Below are 24,270 nucleotides of genomic sequence, written 5' to 3'. Positions count from 1 at the left end.
GCAGAGAAACCCCAGCTCTGGCTCCAGGTGCTCAGTGCCGACAGCTAAGGCTGCAGTGAGCCACTACTGAGCTTTCTCCGGGCCACCTGCTGCCCCTTCTGCCCAGCATCTGGGCTCCAGAGGCCCTGCTGGCATCCAGCCTGCTGAGCGTCTGTCAGCATAGACCTATCCCTGGGCTCTGTTCTGCGTTTCCAGCCTTCACAGGTACTCCATCCTGAACCCACCCCTCTTCCCACAGCCTTTATCTGTTTCCCCCTCCAGCACTGTGACTGAACCCAGTGCCTTTTGCTGTGTCAGCGCTCTATGATGGAACTGTGCCCTCAGACCCACCCTTGTCATCTGGCTGATGGCACTGCCAGCCAGGAGACTGCAGTGTCTCTGTGCCATCCCAGATAAGGCTGTTGACATGAAATAGACATGGCAAAAATCACTCTTGTGGGTGCCCAGCGATTGTGGTATATCTATCGTCTGTCAGGACAGGACTGTTTGCCCTCTTGTCCTTGGGTAAGCCCGACCTGATGTCTTACAGGGGATTTGTTGACTTGGTCTAAGTTGGTGGACTCACAGGCATAAACACAGCTAGAGTGCTTGCGATTGCTGGTAACATGGTCCCATCATCCTTCGGGCATCCCTAGATCCTAACGGTAGTGTCCCTGTATGCTCACCAGGAGCAGCACTCCACTGTGGCTCCATTTTGTCCCTAATACTTGCCGTGAGAACACTTTTCTGGAAGTGCTTAGTCAACACTTTTGTTCCCCTTGGCTTCTTTGCAGTGTTGTCAATGAACGGAATAGGGTTCTGGCCTGGTATTCTTGTCTCACCAACTTGGAGAGGCCACTCCACTGGCTAAGGGTTCCTGAGGGAAGTCTATTGTTAACTCCCACTCTGTTCCTGGTACAAGGTCATGAGGACCTCTCTCTGTCAGCTTCTAGGCCTTTACATTTTTAATTCTCTTTTTTACATTTATTTACTTGTTAAAGTATTGTTGGGGCCCCCATTGTCTGAGAGCTCTAGGGGCAATCCGTCTGCCTGGTTACCTTCTCTCTGTCCGTGTGCTTCTCTGTGGGGGGTTCTAGCACTTTGTCACCTGGTTATGTCAACCTGCTGGCCAGCTTCCTGCAGGCACCCTTCATTTCTGCTGGTGGTGTTCACAGTTCTCAGATCCTCACATCCCTGGGAAGTTTCCCACTGTTCCAGCATGTGGTCTGCTCCCTTGGAGCCTCTGATGTGCCACAGTCATGTTGGGGTCTTGGGCTGAGATCAACGTTTTATTGGCCTCATGCTCAAGTGGTGTAAGATCGCGTACTCCTAGGCTGTCCGAGGTCAGTACTGTGTGGGATTGAGTCTCGCTGGTCTGTGCTGGTTCGTGCGTGTTCATTGGGTTGCTTTGCTTTGCTGCTGCTGTGGCTATCCTCACTTTCCTCTTGCCTCTGTCTACTCTGCTTCCCCTGGCTTTCGGGGTTCATGATCCCGGTGGTCCCACGGCAGCCTCAGTCATGGCAGCCGTGGTAGTGGGCTTTCTAGGAACCCCTTCCCCCTGTGGCTGTTCAGCTGTGCTGTGGCTCTTGCTGGCACTGTGGGGCAATCTCTTCCCATCTCCTATGAAAACCTCCTGCTCTCCTCCGAGGGACAGAGGGGCATTCTTTGTTCTTGTTGCTGGTCTCTGTAGGTACCCTGCTTGTCCTGGGATCAGCATCTGATGCCATCTGACCACTAGCCTGTCCTTGGTGCTGTAGGGGACAGGGGATCCCCACCCTGGCAGTGTTACAGCAGCCCTTGTCCCTGTGCCCTCGGGACATCTGCTTATGGAGAGTGGAGCGGCCGTGGTACCCAGGTGATTGCACTGTCAGAGAACAGGTTCTCGTGATGCTCAGAAAAAGACAGCAGTGCAGTTTTTGTAGCTTTTTGTCTTGTTGGGTTGTTGCCAGCAGGGAGGAGCCCTCTCTAGCTCTGCTCTGCACATCTCCAGTTCACAGAGATGCGGACTTCTGGTCACATCTTTATGCTTGCTTTGTGTAACACCCGTGAACTTTCTTTGTGTCTTCTTTCCCATTTAAAAAACAAAAAATCCCTTTCTCCTGTTCAACTCAGTATTGGTGAGCTCTCACATTGCAGCTGTCATTTCCTGCAGCCGGTGGCTTAAGAGGCTCATAGCTTCTGTCCGGAGCAGGGCTCGCTGTGCCTGCGCTGTGCTCCCTGTGCCTGCACTCCCTGTGCCTGCATTGTGCTCCTGTGCTCGCCGGTCATGTTGTGAGTCCTCCCTCTCTTTTCTTCCCTTTCCCACGGGAATATCTTCTTTTCTGTGCTTGCACATTCGTTGTTCCGCCTTTTACGGTGACAGCCATGATCTATTTGGAAGATACTCCTTTTTATGATGTGAGGCATGAATCGATTTTTATCTTTCCACATGGCTGGCCAGATGTCCCAGCACCACTTAGGGAAAGCTTGCCTTTGATCCTGGGTGCTTCGTTTATCTCACACAGCATTTCCATAGTTGCAGGGACCTATTTTTAGACCCCCCTATTCCCTGGTCTGTTTGTGTTTTCATGCACAGCATTTTAATTATAGGGACTTTCTAGCATTTTTAATAACAGCCCCACTGTCATGTCATCCACACACCAAAGGCTCACCCCTTTCGAACGCACAATTCAGTGGGTTTGGCTAATTCATAGAGCGGGCTACCCATGCTACTACTGAAATCTAGAATATTTTCCATCCTTGTTAGCAGCCCCTCCCTGTCCACCTCTGGCGCCTTGTTGTGTATTGGGTTGACATGCCGTGGACATTTCTCGCAGGCAGAATCGTACAGCATGAGGCTGTTGGTGCCTGGCTGTGGAACGTGTTCAGGATCCGCCCACGCTGTGGCATTGCCAGTACTCTGCTCTAGGATCTGCTCAAGTCTGCCAGTTCTAGGCCTTTCTGTTTGTTTGGTGTCTTCCTGTATGTTCTCATGCATTTGTTTCCCCACACAAACTTCCCTGTCAGTTTGTCTAGCTCCATAAAGATGCTGTTGGCGCACTCCTTCCGTGCGGTGGGAGAATCAGTGCCTTTGAGAAACAGAGCTGTGGCATCCAAAGACTAGAGCGTGCCTCGACAGAGCTGAGTCTGACTGGGGCTCCCTCCTAGGCCCCTTTCCATTCTCCAGTGTCACATCCTCTCAGGTCCAGTGCTGTGCTGCTGCTGGAGTTGGGGTTTCTTCATTCTGTCCTCTACCTGGCAGTTTGTATGTGAATCTTTTTCTTTAAGACTTTTTCATTTTTATCTAGGTGCATGCCTGTGTATCTGTATGAGTATAGACAGGTCCTGGTGGGGACCAGAAGTGGGATTTTAATTCCATGGAGCTGGATTTATGAACCGTTGTGAGTTGCAAAGCATGGGGGCTGGGAACTGAACTCTGGTCAAATGATCTTAACCACTGAGCCATCTCTCCAGTCCCAGCTGCTGGTTTCTACACATTACTATCTCATCCTGGTGTTTGGGCTGTGTCTATAGGGTTTCACCCAAAACGGCGGTGCCGCGTGCAGAGACAATTTTGTTTTGGCTGTGTGACTCCTTTTTCCTCATCTCAGTGGCTCTAGCTAGCCCGCCCACAGGATGTTGGACCTTATAGAGAAAATCCATATGTCTTCCCGAGCTTTGGGAGCAGTGCCTAGTGTTTCCATGTTAAACAAGACACTTTCTAAAGGGTAGGCAGGTATTTATCACCAGAGATGGCCACTTACCAGCAACAAGTGTCGGGTTTTGTGTGTATATTTGTAGCACGCGTATGTATGAGGACCCCATGAGAACTCTTTTGTAGGTCCACCAATAAGGGATACCACATAAATGGATTTCCAAGTGCCGAGCCAGCTGTGTATTCCTTAAAAAAATTTTTTTTCAACCAACAAAGCTTCGACTCTTATTTCTTAGCGTTTAACTTACTATTTTCCGATTGATATTTATACTGACTTGTGGTTTTTCTCTTGATTTTGGACGGTTTCAGGTTTGTACATCACTGTTACACGTGTGACATAGAAACAGTTAGAACCAGGATCAGTGAGGTGCTCCGTAGGCAAAGGGGCTTGCTGCCAACCCCGATGACCCGAGTTTGATCCCTGGGACAGAACTGACTCTTGCGAGTTAACTTCTGTGTCCTGTTGTGTGAGTGTCATAATCTCCTACCCCTCCCTCCACATGCAAAACAAAAGAAAACGTTTCAAAGGATTTATTTTTAAAAAAAAATAGCTAGCAAAATCCCAAGTAATCAGAATTCTCCTTGTGTTGTCTCTAGAGGTCTGGATCCATTTTCAGAGCGGAGAGAAGCTGGCTGTGTCCTAGCAGCATTGCCCTGAAGCACCATCTCAGGGCACGTTTTGATTTTCCTTCCCCTGGCAGAAGCTTTGTTCTTCTGTGGGTCCCAAGGTCAGCATCCCTTGCCTGATGGATTCCCACTTCCCGTGACCCTTGTTTGCCCCAGTTCAGGAGTGGGAGGGACCCCAATCCCATATCCTGTGCCGTGCTCTCTGGTAGCTTCTATGTGTTCATGCTGTGTTTCTCAGTTTCGTTTTTGTCTTGAGGTCATGTAGCCCAGGCTGGCCTTAAACTTGCTGCATAGCTATGAGTGTTCTTGAACTCCTGATTCTTCTGCCTTCATTGGCTGAGTGCTGGGACTGTAGGTATGGGCCATTCGACCCCGTTTAACATAGTGCTGGGTGCCAAGCCCAGGACCTGCGCATGCTAAGCAAGCGCGCTCTCAACTGGGTCCCATCCTAACCCGCTCCCGTGTTCTTAATTAAGTTGTTGGATGTCTATCAGTTATTATTATTATTATCATTTTTTTTAGAAAACAGCATTTTGATTTATTAATTAGGTCTCACGGTTTCTATTTTCCGCCTCCTTGGTTTTTGCTTTTATTTGCATCATTTCGTTCCTTGTGGCTATTTTTGAATTATTTGTTGTTCTTTTTCTAACCTTTCGAGCTAAAAATCAGTTCATCTTGTTTTCACTTTTTCATACAATATTGGAGTTAGCCATTTCCTCTCCTTCTGTCTTTGGATGTGTCTTACCCGTTTCTAAACGTTTCCGTCGTCAGTCTTTTTAGCTTCCTTTCTGTTTGTGTTGTGGGGTGCTGTCTCCCGCCCCTCTCCCATAAAGGCTCTCTGCACCCTTTCCAGGGGCTCAAGGGGCCTTCTTCGTTCTTCCTGACGCCCGTGGGCGCCTTGCATGTCCCAGGTCAGTGGATGCCCCCAGACCATCTGCCTGACCTTGGTGCCTTAGGGGAAGTGGGCACCTCTCTTTCTTCTGTTTGTATGTTTCCTCCCCCCACAAGACTTGTTTAGTTGGTGATCGTCCTGTGGAGAGGGCCTCTTGGTTTTGTAAATACCATAGTGTACATCCGTGCTGCCGTCGGCCAGTGCTCCGTTGTGTTCCTGTTGCTAAGGTAAGCGGGATCTTTGAAGCCTCCACCCTGACTGAGATGGCGTCTTCCTATCTCGGCCTCTCAGGTCTGGATGTTTCCCAAAAGTTTTAAATAAAAGAGGCCTTGGCGAGTGGACTTTGAATTCTTTTAAGTATCCTGGTTACTATTCTTTCACTCACTGGCTAAAGTGCTCAAGGGGCATTTATTCTTCCCGAGTCAGAGCTCTTCATGACGGCTCTAGGTCTGCCTTCCTCCATGGTTGTTAGCACATCCTTTACTCAGTCATCTCCGTGAGTCTCGGTCAGTGAGTTACACTTTTTTTCCCCTGCCTGGGCCCACCTCACAAGTTGGAATTCTTGTTGGCTGCAGTGGGTTTATGTTTTCTGTATTTGCTGAGGGCTTGATCCCAGCACAGCACCTCTCAGAGGAGAGCGTCTGGGGAAGCAGCTGGGCCCTGAAGATCTTTCATGGTCCCAGTAGAAGACTCATAGATGGATTCATGCTTGACTGGCATGTTAGCAGGTGGAGGGGGACGTTCAGGGGCAGGGCTCGTTTACGGGATGCACTGGAAGGTGTATTACCTCCCGACTCTTTCCTCAGTCCTCTCTTCTTCCACTGTGAGGTGGGCAGCGTTGCTCCTGTACGTCTCTTCCCCAGAAATAACAGCACCAAAGTAACCATGGATGAAACCGCAGAAACCATGAGCGGGGAGAAACCTGGTGTCCTTTAGTTCGGTTCTCTGGGGCATCTTGTCACAGTTGTGGTACTCTAGCACTTCACCATTGCCTATTTCCACACTCCCTGTCCTGGCTGATTGAGTCCTCGTGTGTTTCTGAGATGCCCTGGCTTTGTCTGGGCCTCCCCCCCGTGCCCCTGTGTGGGAAACATGCCTTTCCCCTTTCCTCTGCAGCCCTCAAGTCAGCCATTTTTCTCAGGATTCTTGATTCCTCTCATTCTTTATATTGAAGAATCACCATAGGTTTAGGAGCTAAGATGAATGTGCTAGTTAAAGCCTTGGAAGTGGGCTTGTTGACAGGGCTTGACAGAGAATGTACAGATGTGTGCGTGTGTGTGTGTGTGTGTGTGTGTGTGTGTGTGTGGTGTATGTTGTGTGTTGTGTGTGTGTTGTGTGTGTGTGGTGTGGTGTATGTTGTGTGTTGTGTGTGTTGTGTGTGTGGTGTGTGTGTGGTATGGTTGTGTGTGTGTTGTGTATGTGTATGTGTGTATGTATGTGTGTGTGTGGTGTATGTTGTGTGGTGTGTGTGTGGTATGGTGTATGTTGTGTATGTGTGTGTGTGGTGTATGTTGTGTGTTGTGTGTGTTGTGTGTGTGGTGTGTGCATGTGTGTGTTGTGTGTGTATGTATGTGTATGTGGTGTATGTTGTGTGGTGTGTGTTGTGTGTATGTGTGTGTGTTGTGTGTGTATGTCTGTATTGTGTATGTGTGTGTGTGGTGTATGTTGTGTGTTGTGTGTGTGTTTTGTGTGTGTTGTGTGTGTGTACGTGTGTATGTATGTGTGTGTGGTATATGTTGTGTGTATGTGTGTGTATGTTGTGTGTGTTGTGTGTGTGTCTGTGTTGTGTATGTGTGGTGTATGTTGTGTGTTGTGTGTGTGTTGTGTGTATGTGTGTGTTGTGTGTGTTGTATATGTGTGTGTGTGGTGTATGTTGTGTGTTGTGTGTGTGTGTTGTGTGTGTGTTGTGTGTGTATGTGTATGTGAGTGGTGTGGTGTATGTTGTGTGTATGTGTATGTATGTTGTGTGTGTATGTTGTGTGTGTGTGGTGTATGTTGTATGTGTATGGTGTGTGTGAGTGTGATGTATGTGTGTTGTGTATGTGTGTGTGTATATGTATGTATATGTGTGTGTGGTGTGGTGTATGTTGTGTGTGTATGGTGTGGTGTATGATGTGTGTGTAGTTTGTGTGTGGTGTATGTGTGTGTGTGTGTGTGTGTGTGTGTGGTGTGTGTCTATGTAATTCCCACAGCCTATGCCTGTGTTTCTCTGTGCGTATTAAAAATGATGACTAAATGCCAGCCCCTCTCAATGCTGAGTTCCTCACAGATGAATGAACACGGCTTGGCCGGAGTGAAACAGCAAGAGAGAGGATGCTGCCCTCCTTCCTTGTAGCTTCTGGGCCAGATGGGAGGCCACTGTGTTACACTGGAGACCTTCATGTCTGGTGTAGAGAGCACACATGTGGGCCACATGGAGTGGGGGAGACCCTGAAGCCTGTGCCACTGTGTGGTCCCCTGGGGCTTTCCTGTGACTCTGCACGTTTCTCCTAGATCTACTTTTCCTTACCTGAAATACTGGGTTTTGAACTGCTTTGCAGAATCCCTAGTGTGGGTCCCTCTGCTCCTTCACTTGGCTCATGGGGGACCTGGTTGTCACTCAAGTCTCCTTTTGACTCTAGAGCAGATGTTTTCTCCACATCACAATGCGGTCTCAGGAGCAAGTATGAGTGGATTCAACTTTTAGCCTGTGACTGAGTTGGGGCTTAACGATGGCAGGTCACCTAGACTCATGCGAGGCTGTGGTCTTTTTTTATAAGGTCTTTTGTATGACTTTGTGTCCCCAAAGATGCAGTCATATGGCTGAGGAGGCAGTGGCCAGTGGAGGGACGTGGGGTCCAGATTGCATTAGTCACAGCTTGGAGACTCTGGCAAGGGCTGAGTCATGACATCCTGCCTGGCTAGGGAGACAGCTAGGGAGATCATCAGTCACCTGGACCATTGTAGGAGGAGCCAGGCATCCATGTCTCCCAACACAGCCTTCACAGGGGCTGTGAAGCAACATAACCTGGGGCCTCATGCCTCCCTTCCTGCACCATAGCATGCCAGGGCAGAACAGAGTGCAGGAGAGCCCAGCCCCCAACTCTCTCTCCTCCCTTAGTAGGGCGATGGGGATGGTGCAACACCGTCACAGGTGGAAGCTTAGGAGATTGGTCCCTTGTCTTGAACTGTGAGCTGCTTGTCACCAGGAGTCTGTTCTAAGGATCAGAGTTGAGTATGCGGTGGAGCATAAACTTGAGGGTAGCCAATGTCTGGAGCTCCCATCTAGGGACAGACTGCATCTTATACTCGCTCTTGTTGGTATGGCTGTCCATCCCTGTGATAATCCCCCTAACTACATTGTGCAAAAGGGGAACAGGTCCTGGGGCTGTTGGATTAACTTAAGACAGTGTCCGCTAGAGGCCAAGTGGGAGCCTGACCCGAATTTCTACTCCTAGGCTGGAACTTTTTCCTCTGCCTTAAGCTGAGCTTAGGGCAGGCACTGTGTGGAGAGATCCAGAGAGCCTGGAAACATCTTGGCCAGTGCAGGATGCATGGAGTAATTAGCAGGATCCATGGAGGCCTCAGAAAAGTCAGGAAACGGCAGGTCTTGCTCAAGGAGCTGGTGGGGTTCCTTACAGTTGTCTTCTTCCTCCTACGGTGATCTTCAGGGTCCTGTGTGAGATGTAGGGTGGTCTGTGGTAGCAAGTGGAGAGCTGTGCCAGTGAGCCTTGGTGTGACTGCCTGTGGGAGTGTCCTGCACAGCCAGCCTTTGAGCTACAGACGCCGAGGCTCTGGCAAAACTCATTGAGTTGTTGTTCTTTACCTTTTCATTTCATTTTGTCTAGAAGATAATTTTCCCTGCCAGGACAGGCTTTGGGAGACAGATTTTTCTAGGGTTCGGGAGCAGTGTGTGTCTCCTCTGTAAGGAAGGACCTAGGGGTGCAGGCCATATGCGGTAGAGATGGTGTTGACCAGCGACTGACTGGCCCTATGCACACCCTGCTCCCACTCCTGGCACTTACCCCTTTTGTCTTGGCAGTGTCTTTGAAGTTCCTCGTGAGGCAGTCAGGATGAATGTGGAGGTACAGGGGTACTCCTGCAGGCTAGCCAGTCTGGGCTCCTAGGAGACTGAAGTCTACCCTAGGCCACCATTTGTGCCTGCTGTATGAGGGGAGGGCAGGAACCAGAAAGGCCATAAATGTGAGCTGGCCTGCCACATGTGAGCTTGTACCAGGGATATGTTGAAGGACTGGAACTATGGCAGGCCCATACATACAGCCATCGGAAATGTCAGAAGTCATATCCACATCGTTCTGATGTAGAATTAGTATAGGAACCTCCCAGGGGCCACCTGTTGATCCTTAGCTCCACCTTCCTTCTGAGATGGTTTCAGTTAGCAGCAACCCATCATTTCTTCTGTCTGTGTGACAACTGTGTCACCATTCTCTGCTTGTCCTTGAATATGAGATCCCCCAAGGAGAAGGCAGGCCAGGCTGTCCTTTTGTGCTGTTTACTCCCCCAACCCCAGTGTGGGTGACTCCAGCCCTAGGAGGGAGGCCACTGCTCATTGACAAGTGACAAAACCTAGGACTGGAGATGTGGCATCCCCTCTGGAGATGTGGCAAGCCCCGTGGACTAGTGAGCCTCTCAGCTCAGTGCAGAAGTGGGGTCCATTCTGGGGAGCCCCATCCTAGGGATAATGCTTGCTTGGCAGATGCTGAGAAGGGTAGTCCCAGCTTGGGGCTTCTTCATGGGAATAGGTCCTGGAAGGTCTGGCAGCCAGGGCATAGAAACTGAAGCCAGAGCCTGGCCTGGGGTCCAGGACCTGGGACCCTGGTCTGGTACTGTGGATAGGAGTGCTGGGAGGTGGCAGTTTATTGGCTGGGGTCTCCCTGTCCCTGGGTCTGGGTGCTTTGTCTTAGATTAGGGCTTAGCTACTGGGGCAGCAGCAGCCTGAGGTAGGCGTTCCCTGGCACCCCCACTTCCTCTGGCACCCTGTAAACAGGATCTGAACAGTGCAAGGATACCCTTCAGGCTGGAAGGGGTCTGAGGTCCCTGGGAAGAGGTGGCGCCAGCCTGGAGAGCCCAAGGCCGGAGGGGCTGGGAGCCGGCCTTGGCAGCGGTCATAGACACTGCATGGTTGGAGGCCTCCTTGGGAGCGAGTGAACATTGTCTCTGTGCTTTTTCTTCAGCCTCAGTAGGTTTGGACCATTCTTGGACACAACAGCCTAGCAGCTTCCGCCCACCCCTCTGGCCAGGCCCTGCTGCTGCCAGCTTCCGCAGGCCTGGACTATGAACGGCTCTACAGCCTCTGTTCAGCTTCTCTTACAGATCATCGTTGTCCACTCTGACCTCACCACACCCCTAGGGCCTCCTGGATGCCCACATGCCTGGTCCATTCCTTCCTGCCCCATCCTCTGGGCACTCAGTCCCTTTGTCCTTCACTCTTGGCTCCTGCTAGATCCCTTGCCTGTGTGTAGTCCCCAGTTCTGGCCTGCCTCCCTCTGGAGACCTTAGGCACACTACAGAGACAGGCCTCAATGAGACCCAGAGCCAGCTCTGAGGCCTGGAGCCTTCCCTAACTTAGCTGAGTGCCTAGTGCCCTGGTAGCTGTGTTTCTCCATTGCCCTCTGCCTTCTGGTGCTTACCCCACTGTGCTTTACTCTGTTTGGCTTCAGAAGGCTCTTATGTGTCAAGCCCTGCTGGAGCTTGCAAGAGTAGGAAGTGTAGATTTATCCTCCTGGTGGCCATAGTGTGTGACAGGCAGTGTGCTTGCTTGGAAAAAAGCTGCATACTGCAGTGAGTCTGATGGTTTTCTGCTGTGTTCCAAGCTTTATACAAACATGCCAGCTGACCGTGGACAAGTTGAACCTTACCCTTCCTTTCTTTAAGCAGAACCTGTGTTTCCTACAAGGGAGCTGTGAGAATCAAGGTCACTGATATTGGTGAGGTGATTCACCGGCACAGGAGCAGGTGAGATCCATGGATTTGACCTCCAGGCCCTTTGCCTGAGGTGTGGGGCCAGGTATGTCTTATCTGCCTCTCGGCTTCCCTGGTTCCTCTGTAAATAGGACTCATGTGAGCATTGGCCTTGTAGAGTTTAAGAGTGTGACGAGCTGTGCCCAACCCCTGAGGTCACTGTTTATCTCTTGTTTCCATATCCCTGCTCCCCTCAGTGAAAGATCAGAGATGGCTCTGCGATGGACAAGCATTGGGGTGTCCTTGAACTGTGGCAGAAGTGGTCCCCAGTTGAGATCCACTGGAACAGGTTTGATGGTCACACAGAGTGGTTGGCTGAGACACTTGAATGGGGTCGGCCCTGGGAAGGGTGACTGGAGATGGCATCCAGTTCCCCAGAACACAGGGATGCCTGGTACATGAGGGCCCATATAGGAATCTGAGGTGAGGTGTGGCAAAGGGGCCGGCTGGCTGGTTGAGAAGGTAGGGCCTTGTTGCAGAACATAGGCAGAGACAGAGAGGAAGATAAGGACGCAGTGTGGGCAAAGGCACTGGGGTTGGAGACAGCCTTGGTGCTGATGAGTGGGATCTCAGAAAGCAAGCTAGGGTGGAGGAAGCGCTGAGGTTGCAGTGGTCCTGCTTCGAAAGGCCAGTGAGGGCACTGGTGCCTGCAGACTATCAGTGAGAGGTTCTGAGACGGTGTGGACTACAGACTTAAACCACAGTGGTTGACTTTGGGTGGGCTGATATGGTATACGTTTTGTGCTGAGGCTATAAGATGCCTATGATTTTGCTTGGCCCAGCAGAATGCTTGTGGGTCTTGCTGCCTCCCAGAGATAGGTACGCGTCTGCTGGATCCCAGTACCTATGCTATGTGGTAGGTAGGGGACATACACTGGTATTTCCTGTTTTTTTGTTTGTTTGTTTGTTTTGTTTTGTTTTTGCACCACATCTCTCTGTGTTCCTATCAGCTTCTGGGCAAACACGTTCAGAATGTAGCAGAATGAAATTGCAGGTCTGAGCTGGAGATGTTGCCCCTTTCTGTCACAGCCTGTGCATATGCCTTGGCCTGCACCCACCTGACAGCTCTTGCTTCTCCCAGATGCTGGGGCTGGTTCCCCCAGTCCTTTTCTAGCCATTCTACCTACATGCAGGCCACAGAGGCCCTAGCTTTGGCATATAAGAGTCTGAGGCTCAGACATCTTCCCCCCTCCTTGCAAAGGGTCATCTGCCTCTCATGGCCACCTATTCACTTGGCTTCCTCAGGAACCTGTCAGACTGCTCTACAGTCCTGGAACTCGTGCTGTAGACCAGGCTGGCCTTGAACTCACAGATCTGCCTGCCTTTGCTTCCCAAGTGCTGGGATCAAAGTTGTGCACCCCCACTGCCTGGCTGGGCATTTTGCAGTCTTACAGTGAGCATTTCTGCTGCTCCAGGCCTTTTCTATTTGGACATGGCGTGGTCCATTACCCTCGTCTGTAGCTTCTCCCTTAGATGGGTTCTCTGACTGTCCCCACTCTGTGTCCAGTCAGCTGTTCTTTCTGTACGCGTGACTATTTACTTCCCGGTGTGAGGAGGTCACAGCTGTCTTCCTGCTTTCCCAGTAAGAGTTCGTGATTGGTCCTCTATTCCTGCTGACAGCCAGTTCCCTGGGTTCCCTTTACTCTTCCAACCCGCAACCCAGCTTTCTCTGAAGCCAGGGGACATTATTAACACAGTTGCTGGTGCACAGTGGATGTGCTGGGCCAGTGTGTGGGATGACTGGCCCACACAGCCACACAGAGCAGAGTGCACTTGTCAAGGACCTGGGGCTGTGCTTTCCCACCTGGCTCCCTACCCTGCTCCTGTCTGCTTAGGTTCCTGCAGCCTCCTCTGTTTCCAGACACTTTTGTCTGACTGATGTTTTGCTGGGATCTTACACACGCAGCTTAATACTTTAAAGTTATACAAGCGGAGAGTTTAGGGAGTAAACGAGCTCTACAAGATTAATTAAGAACATCGCAATCCCCAGTGCCTCTCCACTGTCTCCCCAGAGGAGCTCTTTTCACTAGGTTCCTTTGATGTTTATCTTTTCTCTAAATGATGAGCTGTATTGCTACTTGATTTAAAAAAAATCATTTAGGCATTATTTATTGACTTGCGGAGAGGAGAACTCCAGTTTCTATGCCTCTCACAGGCATGTGCACATTCACAGGCGTGTCCTCACAGAGCAAAGGCACGCGTGCGTGCACACATAACACACAGCATGCAGAGGCATGAGTGCCTGTCATTCCCCAGCTCCTGTGTCCCTTCTGCTGCTCCCCAGAGTTTGTAAAGGCCTCTGCGTGTTTTATGCCCTTCTTAGGCACTTACCGAAGCCCTACCTCCACTTCCCTCTGTCTCCTGTTCTTGTCACTCAGCGGTCCAGTCTTCCTTTCTTCTTCCTGATGTCCCTCCAGAAGCTTCTGCAGGACCTGGTCAGCAAATGTCCACATTGCCTAGCCACAGTCTTTGCCCTGGTTTCCCTTCATTTCTCTGTGGATTCTAACAATCTGAGCCAGCCTTTCATTAGCCACTGGATGAAATCTTCCTCTAAAGTCTCATGGGGTTAAAGGGCCATGGTGCATGTCTCTGGGACCTGACACAATAGGATTAGGTACAGCAGCCAGACCCCCTGGACCTGTCTCTGATGTGACATAGTAGGGCTGGGTCCAGGACCAGAATGCCTGGACCCCAAACATCTCTCTGCCGGTTTCCAGCTGTGTGGCATGTTATTTCTCCTGTCAGCTTCTGTGTCCATATCTGTCAGGTCTGAACTGAGAGGGCGAGCCTGTGAATGGCCAGCTCGGATGCCTGCTTGTGCAGTGTACTGATACCTACTGCCATTCTCCTCTCCCGGGCCCTCCATGTCAGGGGTCTGTCCTGATGCAGTCCTGCCATAGGGACCACTCTTCTCCGTGGGCCTTACTTCTTACCTCGACTGACACTTAGAACTGTTGGGCTCTCTGGTCCCTTGTCCCTCACACCAACAGACATCTATCACCTTGTTCCATTGAGGTAGTTTTCTGTCAATTCTCCAGAAGCACCTAGAAAGTAAAGTAGGGGAGAAAACGAAGATGGAGGAAGTCATGGCACCTGCCTCAGAGCTCAGAGTTGTCTCAGAGACCTGTGGAGGCTCCACGGGGTGATGTGATAATGGAAGAGGAGTCTGCAGAGCTTGCAGTACTCCTGGAACAACTGAAAAGAAAAAGAGAATAACCAGGCAGGCCTTATGGGAAGATGTTTTTCAAAGTAGACTGCAGATCTATACCCTTCACCACAGTATCTCAGCCAGCAGGCAGAAAGCACAAAGGTTGTGCCTGATGAGCCATGGGGCAGCCAGCACTGATGACGGGGAGTGGCCTGGAGCTCCTGCAGAAACAGGTTAATACTGAACAGAGCCAGCCCTAGGCCTGCTGCTCCAAATCCCACCCCCACCCCCAGCATGGAGATGTCGTGGCTGCAGCCTATGCTGCTTGCCCTGATGCTTACAAACATAAAAGTTGAGCCCGGCAAGCCTGGGGGGGGGGTGGCAGACACTGAGGGCAGGGAAGTGTGTGGCAGCCAGAAACATACACAAAACCTGCCCCCCAGATGGCCTGCCTAGCCACAACATCTCCCTGACTCTGGGTAACAGCGGGATATGTAAGACTCTGCCATGGTCCAGGATGTATGGTACTTCAGAGATCAAAAACCTTGGACCGGACGAACGATTGGCCCAACAACTCATGGCAATGATTATTTTTGCTTGTAAAGCTGTTAGGGGAAAAAACACCCAAAACTAAAAACCCCGAAACAAAACCCAAACAAGCAAAAAACAAACAACAAAAACAACAAAAAATGTGTGACATACTGCAGTTTTCAGTGCCACTGCAAGGAACGATATCCAAAGGAGAGGTGAGTGTGTGGTGGAGCGAGGTGGAGAGACTCGACAGCAGTGACAGGTGAGGGAAGACCGCAGTGGATGGGGAACAGGGTTGCTGCTGATAGGACTGACAGGGTGGTGTGCAGCAGCCTGGAGCTTGTGCAGACTCAGCCCCCAAATGCACTGCCAAGATGCAAGATGGCCCTGGTTCTGGGCAAAGCAGGGTGTTCTAGATGAAGAACCTCTGCGGCCTGTGTAGACCCTGGAGACCATGTTAGTATCCATGGTCCATTGCTCTAGGTTACACTGAAGCAGAAGGTTCATGTGAACGTCTGTGGTGTGGGCTGCCATGGGAGGCCATGTGGCTCCCCGAGGCCTGTGCTACCACCAGAGACTAGTGGAAGTCTGTAATCTGTGTTACTGCAGGAGGCCATGTTAGTGTGTGTGCTCTGTTGCCTTCAGAGGCCATGTTAAGTGGCCTGTGTTGCCACATGAGGCCACTGTGTTGATGTCCCTGGTCTGTATTGCCCTCAGAGGCCATGCTGAGGTCTGTGGTGCATGCTGATGTCAGAAGCTATGTGGATATTCGTGGTCCAGACTGTCACCAGAAAAACCACGTGGAAGTCCCTGCTCCACAGGCCCGCTGACTGTGAAGGGTAGGGGAGCTACTTCTGAAGTGGTATGAACGACTGCAGACTCATAATTGAGAAGGGACACAGAAGGCCTCTATGACAACCCTTGACCCCCTTCCCCCAAAGTAACAGCTAGACCAGAGACCATTGAGGAGATCCATTGTGACAAGGATGTTGAAGCTTAGCTGTCCACAGCTGATGGCTCTGGGGGAGCTGTGTGGGGAAGGACTCAGGTTTCTTTAAGGGGCTGGCCACTGCGAGTTTGGTCTTGTTCTGTGAGTATATGACCAACACAAATTGGTCTTCTTCCTCTCCCCCCCCTCCTCCTCTTCTTCTTCTTCCTCTTATTCTTGGGGCAGTCACAGGATAGGGGTTGGACCTGGGAGGACTTCATGGGTATGATGGGGTGCCTGATATGAAACTGTCAAATAAGGAATAAAAGTGTTATATTGTTGAAGGAAGGAAGGAAGGAAGGAAGGAAGGAAGAGAATGGAGGACTAATGATAATGTCATATAGGTCCCAGGATATAAGGCTAAGGGAGAGGACTCCTAAGTGCTTTGGGGGTCCCCTAAGCCTTTGCTCTGCCAACTGCCTCCCACTGTGGTGCTGGCTGTCTTCCTAGGCTGCAGCTATTGCCCAGCCTGGCCTGGAAGCAGATGTGAGTGCGTGCATATCCTGGAGGGTGTATGCTGTATATGTTAACAGTGATGGTCTTACTGTTATTTACTTCAAGATAAGCTAATATGCAACTGAGGCGGAGTCTCTTTTAGTTTTGAACAGAGTAAATTCTGTTGATAGAACTGCAAGAACCAGAACTCACAGAGTTTCTGACTCTTAGCCCTGCCCTGGGGTGCCAGAAGCTGAAATGGTTGGAGCTTCTGCTATGCACTTGCCCCGCTAGGCTGAGCACAGGTGTGAGTATGTGGTAGATGTAATGGAGGAGCCTGCAGAGACCCAGCAATCCAAAGTGTGAGCTGAGAGGGCCTGCATGGGTAAGGAGCTAGGAGAGCAGGGCTCTCAATATGGGTAGTCGTGTGTGTGTGTGTGTGTGTGTGTGTGTGTGTTTACATTTATTTATTTTGTGAATGCGAGGGGAGGAGTGGAGGAGGCCAGGAGTCACAGAGTTCATGTGAAAGTCAGAGGGAAGCTGGCAGGAATTGGTTCTTTCCTTCTACTAAATTTATTCCACTGGTCAGGCTCAAAACAGACGATACGTTTACCTCCTGAGCCATCTTACTGGCCCATCTGTTTGTTTGTTTGTTTGTTTGTTTGTTTTGTATTTGTACATGCAGTGCAGAGCTTCTGGGGGACAGAAGAGGGCATTGGGTCCCCCATGAGCTGGAATTATAGGCAGTTGTGAGCCATCTGATATGGGTGCTGGGTACTATATTTGAGTCCTTTGGAAGAGTAGCAAGCCCCCTCAGCCGCTCCCATCCTGCGATCTTTCTAGAGGTAGCCAAAGAGTTTCTTCCCAGAGTCCTTGAGAGAGAAAACAGGGCACATCCTTCTTGGCCCTGTTTCATACTTCACAGGTAGAACCAATGGTAACCTACAGTGGCCATTTGGTTAAGGTCACAGGTCTGGTGCCCTAGGAATGGGTGTGGAGGGGCCAGGTAGGCCTGAGTTTACCTGTGCTCTGAGTCCTGAATCTGAACTCTTTTCCCTCCCTGTCTCCCTGGGATTTTTTTTTCCTGATCAGCAAGGAGGCTTCCTGCCTACCCTGCCCACCAGAAGATCTCTCTGAATCCATCACCAGCAGAGGAGGCTTGGGGAGCCATGGCTCTTTTGGAGGATCCTCACAAAAAGGGTGCCAGGCCCTAGGTAATGGCACAGCAGACACCCAGAGGTGGGCAGGTGTAGCAGTGTTGGCTCCATCAGGTTACACTCCTCTGAGGGGTGACCAGCACCAGTGATAACTGAGGCTGGGGTACCCTAGGAGAGGAAGGATCGGGGCGGGGTGGGGCGCTCTCTGTGTGGGGACACGGAAGAGTTGCCATTTCTATGAGGCATGGTGCGGGTGCCCACTGCCACACTCCTGGAATGTTCTAGGTGTTTGGGGGTGCAGCTGAGGGATAGATGGTTTTGGTTGGACCTACTGAGAGTGCTGGAACAAGCTGTACTTTGCTAAAGCGGGACACACAGGGCTTGCGTATCTACAGAGTCAGGATCTCCCTGCAGGTATCTGAGTTTGTGAGCCCCATTCTGTCATCTTTCCCTGCTGTGAGGCAGACCTGTCCCATTTGGGCTGCAGCTTCTGCTTAGGGGAGGCTTCCTGTCTTGGAGTAGGGAGGACATTGAATTTGGGGTCTGCTTAGGCTCAGCCTAGTAGCTGCTGCAAGGTAGGGGTCCTGCCTCTGTATTGGGCCTGGCTCCATTGAGCTCAGGGTCCTTCTGGGCTGAGGGATCCTCTCTCCTCAGCTCTCCTAGGCTCTCTCTGGCTGAGTGAAGACTTTCTGCTTGGCTAATCTACTTCTTCTTTGTGGGCCCCCAGCTACAGGTGGCTGCTATCTACCTTGATAGAAGGACATCAATTGCATGCTTCTTCCTCATGGTGCTTCTACCATGTAGGGCCTCCTTACCTGGGACAAAGTGCTGTCTCGGCACCGTCCGCCCAGGCCTTCCTTCTCACATAGTTGTCTCCTCTAACCTTGATGCCTCTGTAACTTTAATTTTTTCAAAACCTACTTTTAATGATGGCTCCTAGACACTTTAACCTCCCTTGAAGCCCACCGCCCGCAGAGGTGGTGGAAAAGAAAGGATACAGGGGCAGGGAAGTGGACCTGTTCAGAAAGGTTCTTTGGAGCAGCTCCCATCTGTGTTGTCTGGAAACCGGCAGTTCAGTTCACAGGTTAGCGGTGGCGTCTCTGTCCGCTCACAAACACTTCACGGATACACCAGCAGTCCAGTTGGGGGTAGGGTCAGGTTAACACCATGAATCAGCAGCGGTGGCACTGCCTAGCAGAGACAGCTAGGCAGCAGCCTCAGCATGAGTCAGCAGGAGGGACCAGGGAGGAACACCGGGAGAAGTTCTCGGCTGTGCCTCTCTCAGCAAAGCTGGAATCAACAAAGATGTGAGACCCACAAGCACCGCACAGCTATAAGCAAGCCTAGTCCCACCTCCATCGCTGTTGAGTCCCTTTTATTCTCTCCCCAAACATCACAAGTCCTCCACCTGTCTTGCCTTGGCACATAGGTCTGTCTCAGCTGACATCACTACACCAATCAGCACAAGTCCGTGGAAGCAGCAAAAAAGCCTCGGCACACCACCAGGAGTTTTCTGGTGTGTTTCTCTCTATGGAGTTCTGGCAAATGCAGCTCAACTACACAATGTAAGGCGGACCAGTACATGCAAGTTCTTAGCAAAGAATCCATCATCTGTCTTTTCACATGCTTGCTTTAGCGTGACATCCTTTCTCCTGTGTCTGTTTCAGCAAAACGTTCCTTCACGTTTGCCCCAGCAAAACACCATATGACACAACTGACTTTCCAAAGAACCTTTGTTTCCATTTCACAACTTCTCTTTCTCTCTGCTGGTTCCTGAATAGAGGAAGCAAGGGAACCCTGAATCTAGGGACTGTGTTGTTGGGAGGCTTTCTGGGATGGCATCATGTGAATGTTGAGAACCAGAGACAGGCTAAGCTGACTGGGGGCTCGGGATGGGGGAGCTTGGAGGGAGCAACCACAGGGAGACTTGAGTAGGAAGGCACAGGGCCAGCATTGAATGCCACGCTTTCTTTCATGTGGCCAGGCAGCAGGCGAAGGCTTAAGCAGGGTACAGGAGAGCTGGGTTTCAGGAGTGCTAGGTTATGGTGTTCTTGGGATGCTGAGTGTGTAAGGGGAATTACATATATGCAGTGTGCTCTACATGCTCACAGTTGATATTCACGGTCTGAAGATGGGTGGCAAGCACACTCTGACACTTGTCTTTTCCAGCCGAGCTCCTGCATGCCTGGTCCTGAATCCTGCTTGTTTGTTTGTTTCTTAGTTTGTTTTCCCTGTGTGTTCCCTTACTGGTGCCTTTCTGGGTTTGGCATGCGTCAGGGCTTTATCGATTGGATGGGCTCGACTACCACAGGGCTCTGATTTGCTGCCTTCGTTCTCGTTCTGACGCCTGTTGGTGTGACCTGGAACTTTGGCGCCTGTGGTCTGTTCTGCTGTGGGTAGGGCCACTCTGCCCATTCTACACCCCAGGGACATTAGGAGGCTTTCCGTTCCCAGATACCATAGCCCCTGTTGCTGAACCCCACAAAGGTGTCCAGAGGCGCTTAGGGCATGGAGGAGGGGTGTTTCCTGAAGTCTCCTTCTTAGCCCTTGGTCTGATCGGGATGGTATGTCCACTGGGTGGACATGGGGGACATCCATGTTCCTGTCATTCAGTCTTTGCATGGACAGTCTTCTTCTGTCCCATTCTCCCATGAAGCCCTGTGCACTTTCCATAGAAAATCATCTCTCAATTAAAAAAAAAATTGTAGGAGCATTTTTGCTGTTACCAGTGGTAGGGTTCTGAATATTAAGGTTTTTCAAGTGTTTGTTGCTCGTATGCACACATAATATTTTTTGTGTGAAAAGCAAAATCTGGAGTTCTTTCTTAATTTAATATTTTGTTTCTTAATTTTATAGATTTGGCAACTTTCACATCCACAAAAGAGATACAGTGATGTAATATCCCCCTGTGTCCCCTTTGTCCCCCTTCACTGCTGTCTCTTCTGATTCGTCGGTCAGGTCTCATTTGAACCCTTCTTTCTCGTGTCTCGTCTGCTAACATCTCTGTCTCTATGAAGTCAGTACTCAGCGGTCGAGTGCTGAGGCAGGAGCTGAGCTCTCAGGATTGCTGTGGGAGACGGGCCTGGCAGACCACACATCCTTGAGCCTTCTGGGTCCTTCCACATCTCCACACTCCCCTCCATCCTTTTTCCTTTTGCCCTCGAAGTTTATTTGTTGAAGGAGCCGGCTTTTCCTGTGGAGTGTAATTGAGTTCATCCCAGTCATTTTGCTGAAGTCTTTCTTATGAATTGCAGTAATTTGTCTCTGAGATCTTTTGAGTTTGCTCTGGGCATGGTTTGTGAACAGTGCAGTTTTCCCTTCCAGCAGTTTCACCTGCTCATGTTTTCCCCTCCCCCTGAGCTGCCTGGAGACTGTTTTAGGCTATTGGACTGACGCAGGGACCTCATGTGCTCCTCAGTAAGGCAGGAAGTCACAGTGAGTGGGTAGTGATCAGTCTCATCGAACCCCACAGCATAGCCGGAGGTACCCCGAGTCCTCACCGGACAGTAGATGTGTGTAAGCTAACACTGTGCCCATCTGTCCTGTGCACACCTCGCTTGTGTAGACCTGGAGGAGTGCAAAGTTACAGACATTGGCTCCGCCAGTTGCCCTGGCGAGGCATGCTGGAGCCACCCGGTGCGTGCTACCAGGGGATTGTGCCACACATTAGCAGCCTAGGAAAAGCCATCATTCAAAATACCAAGTACATGGGTAAAGCTCTACCATGGCTACGTGTTTCAGCTATAAGGGCCCCATGAGACATGTCATATTTTCTTATAGACATGTCACTATTGTAGCACAGACACCTGTTGGGGACTGTCTCTCCTCTGAATTTGTAAAGGAACAGATGCGTGGTCCTTGAACCTTCCTGAGATTTTGCTGCATAATGGTTTTGTATATGGGAGCATTTTGACTTCAGTCAGTCTTCCAAGCTGCGAAAAGCCATTTTTGTATTTTTGTTCCTTCTTGGGGCAGTTTTGAAATGTGTCTGTTTCACCCATTCAGGTTTATTGAAGTAAAAATTGTACACTGTGCCTCTCCTTGCCAGTGTCCAGAGGTCAGCACTGCAGAGAGCAAGTGTATAGCCCTGTTCTGACCCCGGTGCCTCTGCTGTGCCTCTGGGCATCTTGGTTTCACCTAAAGGTGGGACCGGGCAGACCCCATCCCTGAGGCCTTGCAGGGCTGGGTGATTGCTCTCCTCTGAGCAGCAGCGGCCTGGGCTGCGGAGAACGGGTCTTCTGCTGGTGTTCTGTTGTTGCTAGAACATGGTCCACATAGGGTTTCAGCCTCTTTCCTCCAGCCCTGGGACTGTGTGCTTGTTACTGTTGCCTTCCAAGGTCACTGCTTCTCCCAGCTTTCTTCCTGAGTTGGAGCTGACGTTTTTGTTGGTCTCAGCTTATGTTTCTTAACCTTCCCTCCTCCTGCTGCTCTTTGTCTCCGGACTCTCAGATTGGATGTGTCTGCCTTATGCATATTCAATGCTTGCTTTTTGTTCACTCCATTAAGAAAAGTGTTTAAAGCTATAAATTTTCAAAGACTCTCTGCTTTAGTTGGATATCACACATTTTAAAAACAGGTAACATACTGCATCTTTGTTCAGTAATAGATATTTCTTGATTCCCATTGTGCTTTTCCTCTTTGACCCGGGAATTATTTTGAAGTGGATTTCATCATTTCTAAGAGTGTTTGTCTTCTCAGATGTCTTTTAAAAGTGATTTTAAAGCAAACGAGCCTGGCCGGGATTCCTTCAGCAAGCGCCTGCCATGCAGAGTTGGAAGTTCTCATGTCGGGGTTGCTGGGGATCGGGTGTTCCTGGGCCTGCCTTCCTGGGCTACCTTCTGTCCTGGGTGGCCTGGGGAGGCACCTGTAGGACTGGCCCTACAGCTGGGAAGGCCTTCTAGGCAAGAAGGCGAGAATATATGCATGGCTCTGGAAGGGAAAGCAGCTCCGTTCCGGGCTGACACTGCGGTCCCTTCATGCACAGTCACGTATTACCTCAGCATCCTCTCTCCATGCCCACCCCCAGTTCTCAAGTGGCACCCCCCCCAGACAGCAGGCTGAAGACAGGTGCTTGTAGTCAAAACGAAGTGGCTTTGTTCCAGCATGCACCACTCCTGTTAGCTGGAATGGACTGAAAGGCAGGTCTCTGGTTTAGAGAAGGTAAAGCTAAACCAGGTATATTTGAGGACCCAAGAGCACCAGTGCCTACGTCTACAAACGTCATTACAGTACATGGAAATTAAGATGTATTCTCTATGTGGCTCAGATCTGTGTTGGGCCTACTGGGACTGGAGCTGGGGAGAGTGGCCGCTCCTCTTCACTGGCGCTCCTCACCCCTGCTGTTTGGAAAAGTGAGGTTTTAGAGCATGGATCTATAGAATGTGTAAGTCTGTGCTGGGGTGTTGTGGTGGTATGGGTTACCATTGGATACTCTTCTCAATTTCTCTGTTTTTGTCAGACTGGTGGCACCTGTCCCAAGCTTTGTCCTTGGCTGCATCTAAGGGTCTTTATATAGCCTGGGGCCAGCTTTCAGAAGAATTGTGGTTTACAGAATAGTCTGGAGCATGGGACATTCTGGACTCAGTGCTAGCTTTGAGCCTAGTAAGGATGGGAGGCAGGGTGGTCAGGGAGGGCTTCCTGTAGGAGTTGGTCCTGGTACATGCCCGGGCTCTTTCACTCCAGAACCTGTAGCGTGGGCTAGTGAGGGGGCTTGGTTGTTGCTGTGTGATTGAGGAGGTACAGGTGCAGTGAGACCTGTAGAGGTGGTCTGGTTGGGCATCCTTCCTACTAAAGAAGGCTGGTCTAGGTGCCCCAGGGACACTGACCCACAGGAAGGGCAGGCTTCTTCCCAGTGGGGCTCCAAGGTACCTCTGCTTTACTCAGGGGTCTTTCAGTTTGGGCATGGGAGGACTCTACTCCTGCCTTTGGGAAACCTTTGTCTCTTCCAAGCCATCCCTTGGTAGCAGATCCCCTGCCTCCAGAAAGACATGGTGTGTCGTTAGAGAGGAAGCTACTATGGGGCAACAGCGAGTCCAGCCTGGACCCACGTTCTGTGAGTGGGCAGGCTATGGGTCCTGAGTAGCAGTGAGCTGTGGTGTGCTGCAATCACAGTGTCCCCCCAGCTGTCTGCCCTGCACCTAAGAGCCAGAGAGGAACCACAGCACTGCCCAACAGATACTGGACATGCAGCAGGCAGCCCTTGTAGGACGGCAGGTCTGTCCCTGGCAGTCTACTCCGATGGTCACTATGAAGGGCAGGCTGGAACAGTGACAACTCAACACCATGGCTTAGAAGTAAAGCATCTTGTGTCACTTAGCTAGAAGGTCTTATACCCAGCTCCCTAGACAGGGGTGGGGAGGTGTTGTGAGCATGAATGGGTAATTGTGTCCTGACCTAGAAGATGCAGAAGAGGCTCTCCATGAGCTCCCCACTTCTCAGGCCACAAACACCCACATTTTGGTGTCTTTCCAGGCCAGGGGGCTCCCCTGAAGGCAGCTAGATACTAGAGCTCAACTTGCCTTCCATGAGCCCAAAAAAAGACTCTGCCACTGGGCTCCATGGATGGACGGTAGGATCTAGCACCACTCGTGCAGAAAAGAGGAAGCCCAACCTCTGCCTTCAGAAGACTAAGGTGCTGGTGTCCACAGCCATCAAGCGTCACCAGCTGCTGTCTGAGCCAGAGCTGCTGAAGGCTGAGCCCACCCACAGGTACCACATATGGAGCCGGATCCTACAGGCACTGAATGCACTGGATTACTGCCACCAAGGTGTGGTGGGACCTGAAGCACACGTGGGTAGACCCGTTTGCTGTTGTGTGGCACAAACCGGGTGAACTCCAGAAAAGTGCCTCAGCTCAGG

General features: G+C 50.8%; 1 protein-coding gene across 1 annotated transcript in view; it reads left to right on the top strand.

The window, feature by feature from the left end:
• The window catches only part of Tsnare1 (t-SNARE domain containing 1), a 181,249-nt gene that overhangs the window by 59,190 nt on the left and 97,789 nt on the right, over window positions 1-24,270 (top strand). The window contains 4 exon segments of the mRNA XM_063264465.1: window positions 17,290-17,557; window positions 22,679-22,763; window positions 23,912-24,187; window positions 24,189-24,269. Coding sequence (XP_063120535.1) covers window positions 17,290-17,557; window positions 22,679-22,763; window positions 23,912-24,187; window positions 24,189-24,269 — 710 coding nt within the window.

Source organism: Rattus norvegicus, chromosome 7 (genome assembly GCF_036323735.1).
Source record: "Rattus norvegicus strain BN/NHsdMcwi chromosome 7, GRCr8, whole genome shotgun sequence".
In the NCBI taxonomy this organism is placed as follows: Eukaryota; Metazoa; Chordata; class Mammalia; order Rodentia; family Muridae; genus Rattus; species Rattus norvegicus.
The sequence above is the reverse complement of the archived record's forward strand: the minus strand, read 5'-3'. Positions and strand labels throughout refer to the sequence as shown.